Source organism: Lactuca sativa, chromosome 9, assembly GCF_002870075.4.
Source record: "Lactuca sativa cultivar Salinas chromosome 9, Lsat_Salinas_v11, whole genome shotgun sequence".
In the NCBI taxonomy this organism is placed as follows: domain Eukaryota; kingdom Viridiplantae; phylum Streptophyta; class Magnoliopsida; order Asterales; family Asteraceae; genus Lactuca; species Lactuca sativa.
The window spans coordinates 162,866,736-162,874,265 of record NC_056631.2 but is presented as its reverse complement, the minus strand read 5'-3'; the positions used below and the strand labels follow the sequence as shown (position 1 = coordinate 162,874,265).

The 7,530-nt window shown below is 33.1% G+C and overlaps 1 protein-coding gene across 1 annotated transcript; it reads left to right on the top strand.

Annotated features, from left to right (window-relative positions):
- The first annotated feature begins 4,558 nt into the window (after positions 1-4,558).
- LOC111888194 (uncharacterized) lies at positions 4,559-6,796 on the top strand. The gene is made up of 2 exons (XM_023884336.2): positions 4,559-4,973; positions 6,052-6,796. The coding sequence occupies exons 1-2, from the start codon at positions 4,559-4,561 to the stop codon at positions 6,651-6,653; spliced, it is 1,017 nt and encodes a 338-aa protein (XP_023740104.2). The 3' UTR covers positions 6,654-6,796.
- Positions 6,797-7,530: the final 734 nt, after the last annotated feature.

Below are 7,530 nucleotides of genomic sequence, written 5' to 3'. Positions count from 1 at the left end.
GACACACCCAAGAGTGTTCCCGAATCCCTCAAACCAAGGTTCTGATACCAACTTGTAAAGTCCCAAAAATACTAATAAAAATTTTCATTTTCAAACTGTTAAATCCATACAACATTTGCTCCAAAATCAATCATGGTAAAAATGTATCTCAAGCATCAGAGTAATATAATAATAGTCAATGCGGAAAATAATCAGGGGATGTTGTGCAGTCATGTCGAGCTTTTCTCTTTGGACCTAGAAGTACCTAAAAATATTTAAACCACAAAACCATAAGCACAAAGCTTAGTGAGTTACCTAAAATACCACATACCATACATATCATAGTCTTACAGTCACATCCAGATTACAACCAACCATAACCTTTCTACAAGGATCCAACCATGGTCTTTCATGCAAGTCACAAAGACAAATAAGTATTATGATCTAACCACAATTATACATACAAATGTTGTGATCTAACCATAGTTTTTCATATAGGTGTTGTGATTCAACCACAATATTTCATAAAGTTGTTGTGATCCAACCAAGATATTATAGTGAGAAGACTCACCTTTGTCACAAAGTCAGATAGACCACAACTCAATGCCATGAAACAGGTGCAGCAACTTATATATCGAATGAAAAGGGTCATACCATAGTCAGTACTCTAGAATTAGAAATTTAACCAAAAGTCAACGCAGTTCAACAAGTCAATGATAAGGGTCAAAGTCATTGGTTAGCATCACCATCAGTTGATCCTCGTGTCATGACTAGCTAATAGTCATGTCGTGGGAAAACAAACTTGGAGCAATCACAAACTCGGCCACAATCTAACTCAGTCCCATTCAAAACTATTGTCACATCGTGATGGCCATGCAACCACATCATGATAGCGCCCATCAAACACAGTCGATGAACCCTTATTGTCACGTCGCGACACCCATATAGTCACTTTGTGAGAACCGTAATGGGCAGATTAACGCATTAACCCCCTTATCCCTTAGGCCAATCATCCTAACTTCTCAAAGGTCTTTCATACCTAAAAAACCTTCTAAAGATTGGTACTTTATAGACATGTATGTCCATTCCATGTCTTGAAATCAAAATGTGCCAAATAGTGATAATGGAACCAAGATCCCATGCATGGAATCAACGCTACACTAAACTCCAGATCCAAAGCATATAACCTTCAAGAGACCTTAAGGATCCATAAAGTTGTCAACTTTATGGAATCCTTCCACCCAAATTTTCCTAAACATAACTAAAAAGGGACAAAAAGCATATATCTAGCAACCTAAAGCATAAATATTGGAACTTGTTTACTCATAATGGTCTGGAAGATGCTCAAAAAGAGTCTCCAAGCTTCCCAAGATGCTGTCTTCACAACAAGGGCCTTTTTCTTCCTTCAAAATCCATTAAGAACAACAAAATGAGCTAAAAAATGAAGGTGAGAGATTAGGGTTTCTTCAAGGGGGTTTAGGAGGTGATGGAGGTTGAGGGTGGAGAAAACCCTAGCCCTCACTTCCTTTGAGTAGGGTCCAAGTCTGGAAATTAGGGTTTGCTCCTGATCAGTTGTCATGTCGTGACAAATAAAGTTTCACGTCGTGACACCTCAATGAGAAAACATGACTCATATGGCCTGGTCTGGTTGTGATGATACCTTCTTCATGTTGTGACCAACATAGAACTCATAATTTGCTTTAAATTCCATACCTCGAGGATCTAGATGTTACAATGATGTTGTTTTTCCTATTTGAGTGTTGTACATTTACATATATTTTTTATTTATAGTATGGGATTTTTTTTCATATTATAGCATTATACTTTTCCATATTTTCGTAACTTATGGCATTTGATTTTATTTTAAGTTTTCTATAATAATATTGTATTTTAAATATTATATTGTTATTTTTCTATTTAAGCATTGTACTTTTGTATATATTTTTTTATTTGTACTTTAAAAAAAACCTTAAAAGTTAAGTGACGTTCCAATCAATACATACATACATACGTATTCATATAAATACACTTAAACATACATCCTACACATATTACATATTCATTATAGTATCCTACTGTTTTTTTTTTTTTTCATTTTTTCCATTATAGCATTATACTTTTAAAAAAAAAAACCTTAAATGCTAAGTGATGTTCCAATAAATACATACATATAAATACACTTAAACATAAAACCCTACACATATTGCATATTCATTATAACATCCTACTTTTTTTTCATTTTTTCCATTATAACATTGTACTTTCCAAAAAAGCTCTTAAAAGTTAAGTGACGTTCCAATCAACATACGTACATATAAATACGAATACACTTAAACATACATCCTACACATATTGGATATTCATTGTAACATCCTACTTTGTTTTCATTTTTTCCATTATGGCAATGTACTTTCCAAAAAAGCCCTTAAAAGTTAAGGGATGTTCCAATCAATGCATACATACATATACATACAAACACACTTAAACATACATCTTACACATATTGTATATTCATTGTTGCATCCTACTTTTTCCATTTTTTCCATACATATATATATATATATATATATATATATATATATATATATATATATATATACATTACATACATTTATGTATTCTATTTCATATACATACATAATACACATTACATACATACATAATGCATACAATATGAAGAACTATATTAGAATACTTCATGAAATGGAATAGAACCTATGGTGGAACGAAATCAAAATTGTGGTGGTGTTGTGGCGGTGTTGTTGTGGCAGAAAATCCGACAGTTGCGGTGGCGGGGATGACAACCCGAGCTCAGAGGTCAACAAAGTTTAATACACAAAATCAAACACCTAACTCAGTAGATAGTCACCGGAGAGAAAAGAAATTGAAAAACGGAGGAGTAGCACTTATCCCGACAAAAAATCCAGCAGTTGTGTGGTATGGTCAGTATTGCACCTTCTATCAATGATGATGGCGGCCTTTTTGTTGCGGGTGATAGAGGATGTGTGGGTTTTGATCAATTTCGTTGTCTAAAATCAAGAGAGTGTTTGATGGAGGTGTAAAATTATAGAATGCGGAAAGCGTCGATGGAAGAGGGGTATATTTGCGCACACCTTTAGCGACTATGACTATTAGCGGCAACACAAGGGTTTTAGCGGTGACAATAGGGTTTTAGCAGCAACACCGTTTGGAGAGAAATTATACCACAATTTTTTTGGAGCATTAGTGGCGACGACTGTCGCCGCCATTGATGTCGACGCTAATAGTTTAAGCGATATTCATATCAAACCGTTCGAATAGGTCCAGGGGTTAACAATTCATTTGACGCAGATTGTTGTTTTGTATCTTTAGCAGTGACACACCTTTAACGACGACATGTAGTCGCCGCTAAAAGTGTGTATCGCTGCTATTACGTTGATTTTTTGTAGTGTATATTAGGAACTAATATATTCCATCATTTAGGTGCACGATTATATGAAGATGGTCAACTAGAATAACTTCCTAATTAAGAGATTTTGAGATATATAAATACTTGTGTGTATTGGTGAATAAAGAGACATAATATAATCTTCACTCATTCTCTGAATAACTTATTGATGCGATATTAGTAATTTATGGTAGAGAAATTAAATTAATTCCTATTTTTTATGCCTACAAATATTTCTACCTAGTAATATTATGACACGTGACATCATTCCACCATTCAGTTTAATTTTATTTGATATATTCTTAATATACTCTTAATAAGATAGTTAAATAAATATAAAATGATAATACGTGTCATAATATTAATGAATAGAAATATTAGTAGATATAAAAAATAAAATGTTATTTAATTTCTTTTTATGGTTTTATAATATTGTCTAATAGTACAACCACATCAACAAAAAAAACCAATCGAACCAACAAATATCTTATGTACTAGTGTAATTAAATGCCTTTAGTGTCGCTTTGTTGTATTTGTAATGTTCGTTATTGTCCTTGTCGATGCTGTACACAATTGCCCATATTTCATGTAGCGTACGATACAAGATTCCTAAAAAAGACCTTTGTAACATATGCACCTACTATATGGGGACGCACGAAATTTGGTCCAAGTGGGGGGCGGGAAGTTCTGTCCGACTGTAAATGGTGACAGCCTAATATGTCGAGTAGTAGGAGCAATTTGAAAAACAAAGGAATCAATTAAAAACTATGTATGTCGTTATGAATAAATTTGTACTATTTATACATTAAATTAAATGTTTTTAAATTTCTTTATGGGGCAAAACAACAAAGACTTTAAAAGACAAACATTTTTGAGGGACACGTGTCACGTACGCCTTCTAGTTCTATAAGGTGATAGCCTCATATGTCGAGTAGTAGGAGCAATTTACAAAAAAAAAGGAATCAATTAAAAACTATGTATGTCGTTATGAATAAATTTGTACCATTTATACATTGAATTAAATGTTTTTAAATTTCCTTATGGAGCAAAACAACAAAGACTTTAAAAGACAAACGTTTTTGAGGGACACGTGTCAAGTACGCCTTCTAGTTCTCTAAGGGAATAACCAAGAGGTAATTATGCCGAGTATATATGAGCTCAGATTTCCCATTGAATATCATTCAATGCTCTACATACGTCCAAAAAGCCTGCTATCATTCTCCTTTGGTCTGTTGTAAAAGCCACGTAAACTCATGCACCTCCACCCAAACCCGATCAAACCATCACCTGACCCAATTACCCTCCTTTAAGATGCATTTTTCTAGCCAGCTTGTTCGCCATGGTAGCACACCACTCGACATGAGTACTTGTGCAAGTATTGATGTTGAATTACAGTCTCCTAGAGCCATGCATGTGTTGTGTGGTCTGTTGAAAGGGAAACGACATTGTGAAGGCAAGCAGCTGACAGATACCACATCCGCCAACATGAGTAGAACCAGCACAAAACCTAGAAACCAAGAAGATGATGAAGAATTCACGCAGCACCAACGCATAAACTGCTTTTATGGTTTGTTATTTTTTTACTTTTCAAAGTGAACTAATGCTGCGAGTAAGTAGTTGTTGTTTCATTGCATATTGATCAATGAACATGCTAAAATCGACAAAAGATACTTAAGAGAGACAATTAAACACAGTCAATGTGCAACGCAAGTACGCAACTTTGTTTGAAACACTTGTTATGACATACTTAATTGGTTTTTAGGGTTAAGTGCACACAGTAGTAACATATTTTAGGTCCATTCTTAGTAATATACTTATGCAAAATAGGAACATTTCAGAACTAATTAAATGTTGCGTTCATTTTTTCCTAAGGCTAAGCCATCAGAGCTGTATTGACCATCAAATTGAGATACTATACAACAATTAATATATACACAAAACTCATCTCGGGCAATGTTTTTAAGGTATCATTAAGAAAGTGTGTCGCCTAAAATGACAAATATTAGAGTATGTTTCTAGCTATTGTGTGTAAAAGTGTATATTGTCTACATAGGATGAGGATTTGTCCAAAGCATGTTTATTATACTATTATGTGAAGAACCTTTTTTGATATACGTTATATCTAGAATAGTTGTTATTTCCTTTTACATTACTGGAAACTCCATATCTCCATGACTCCATTCTTCAAATGATGATGTAAGTACGTATCAAGCTACCAGCTATATATACTTACATCTGTAGCAGTAAAGTATGTCATAAGAAGTGGTCCCAATCAAGTCTTAATGCATTAATGAAAATTGACTACAATGTTTGTCCTTTTTTTCCCCACATATTTAGCGTTATACATTTAAATGATCTAATGAAGTATAATAATATTTTCAGAATATGATGGAATATTTGGAGAATTTGACGAAAGAAGGACAAATTTCTAAAACAATTGTGCTTAATAGAAAACCTATTAAGTTGTTTTTTCAGCATTATGTAAAAAAATATCAATATATAGCTTATTGAACTGACCGTTTTCAGTCCATTAAGTTAAACTGAAACATGACCTTATTGCGCCCTACTTTTAGTTAAAAAGTTAATTAACAATTCGATCAAATGATGATGACGAAATTCTAATAGTGTTGAGACTGGCATAACAGTACTAGAGACCGGGGACCCATCAAGAAATGTCATTGAGATGATCTTCAGAGCGGCAACAACAACAACAGACATCTCAAGATGTATAATAAACATAAAACAAGTCCTTAAGTTGAATCATTCAAGGGAAACTCTAGAAACATTTGAAAGTTTCAGAGAGGGTGTTAAGAACAGAGCTCACAAGCATTATGACAAGCAACCAAGAAACATGGTTGATGGTAACGAGAAGTTACTGTTCTACGGCGCAAAGAGCACATATTGCAAGCAATTTGGAAGCTCCAAGCTCTGTAGAGCCTCAGATTGCAGAATTTGTAGCATAATTAAATCAGGTTTTTACACTGCAGAGTGGACAACTGGAATATGGTTGAACACAAGTTGTCAAGATATAATCAATGCCAATACAAGTGCAAAGATGATGAATGTGAAGATGGCCATCATAGTTTGTCGAGTAATTGCTGGACGAGTTATTGATATGCTTGATAGGGACGGCGAAGGTGACTATGATTCTGTAAGAGGAATAAAGTCAAACTACTTGTTTGTAAGAAACCCAAGTGCTGTACTACCTTGCTTTGTTATAATCTTAAACTGCACAAAATTATGCTAACATTCTATCGGAGAACTTCCTATCTTGATTAACAAACGGTAGCTAGTTGATGGAAAGTTTTGTAATTAAGTGATGTTATTGCAAAAAAATGCTCATATTGATTGAAAATGTAAATTTAATATCGTTATAAAACATTGAGAATATCTTAGGGCACTTACCTTGTTTAGCATGCGAACAGATTGCTTTGGGACAACTCTATGGTTGACATGCTCCGTTCGTGCAGTAGGCCATATATTCACCAAAGGGCTTTCTATGTCTCTTTTCACAGTATTAATCTAGTTTAAATATTCAAATTTCCTTGGATAAGCTTTTGGGGAAGGATTGATATATGCATCTTTATAAATCTTCTAAAAAAAGTCATCCATCGTTAATATGTTTAAGATAACTCATATCATTACACCATATTCATTTGAAACTTACATAACCGATCTTCAATTTCACCTAATTAGTAACAACCATTAAAAAAATTTAACTTATGATAATTAATGATACTAATGACACGGATTGATATATATATATATATATATATATATATATATATATATATATATATATATATATATATATATATATATATATATATATATATATGGGAAAGTGAATATACCCTTAAGGGTATATAAGCTTAGGTACCCAAACCCACCATAATACGTCGTTTTATATCACATATATACATTGTAATTGTCCAATGTTCTTCTAATTCAACTTCTAACTTGATATAAGTCCAATATTTTTATAAATTTTACATTTATCTTCTTCTTACATAATTTTTATTTTTAACAATAATATATATAGCCTAGTAGGTGTCCGGCATAAAGATGTGATGTAAGAGGAAGTTAACAGTGAAATTTTGAAAATCTTGAAAGTAATAAAGTTA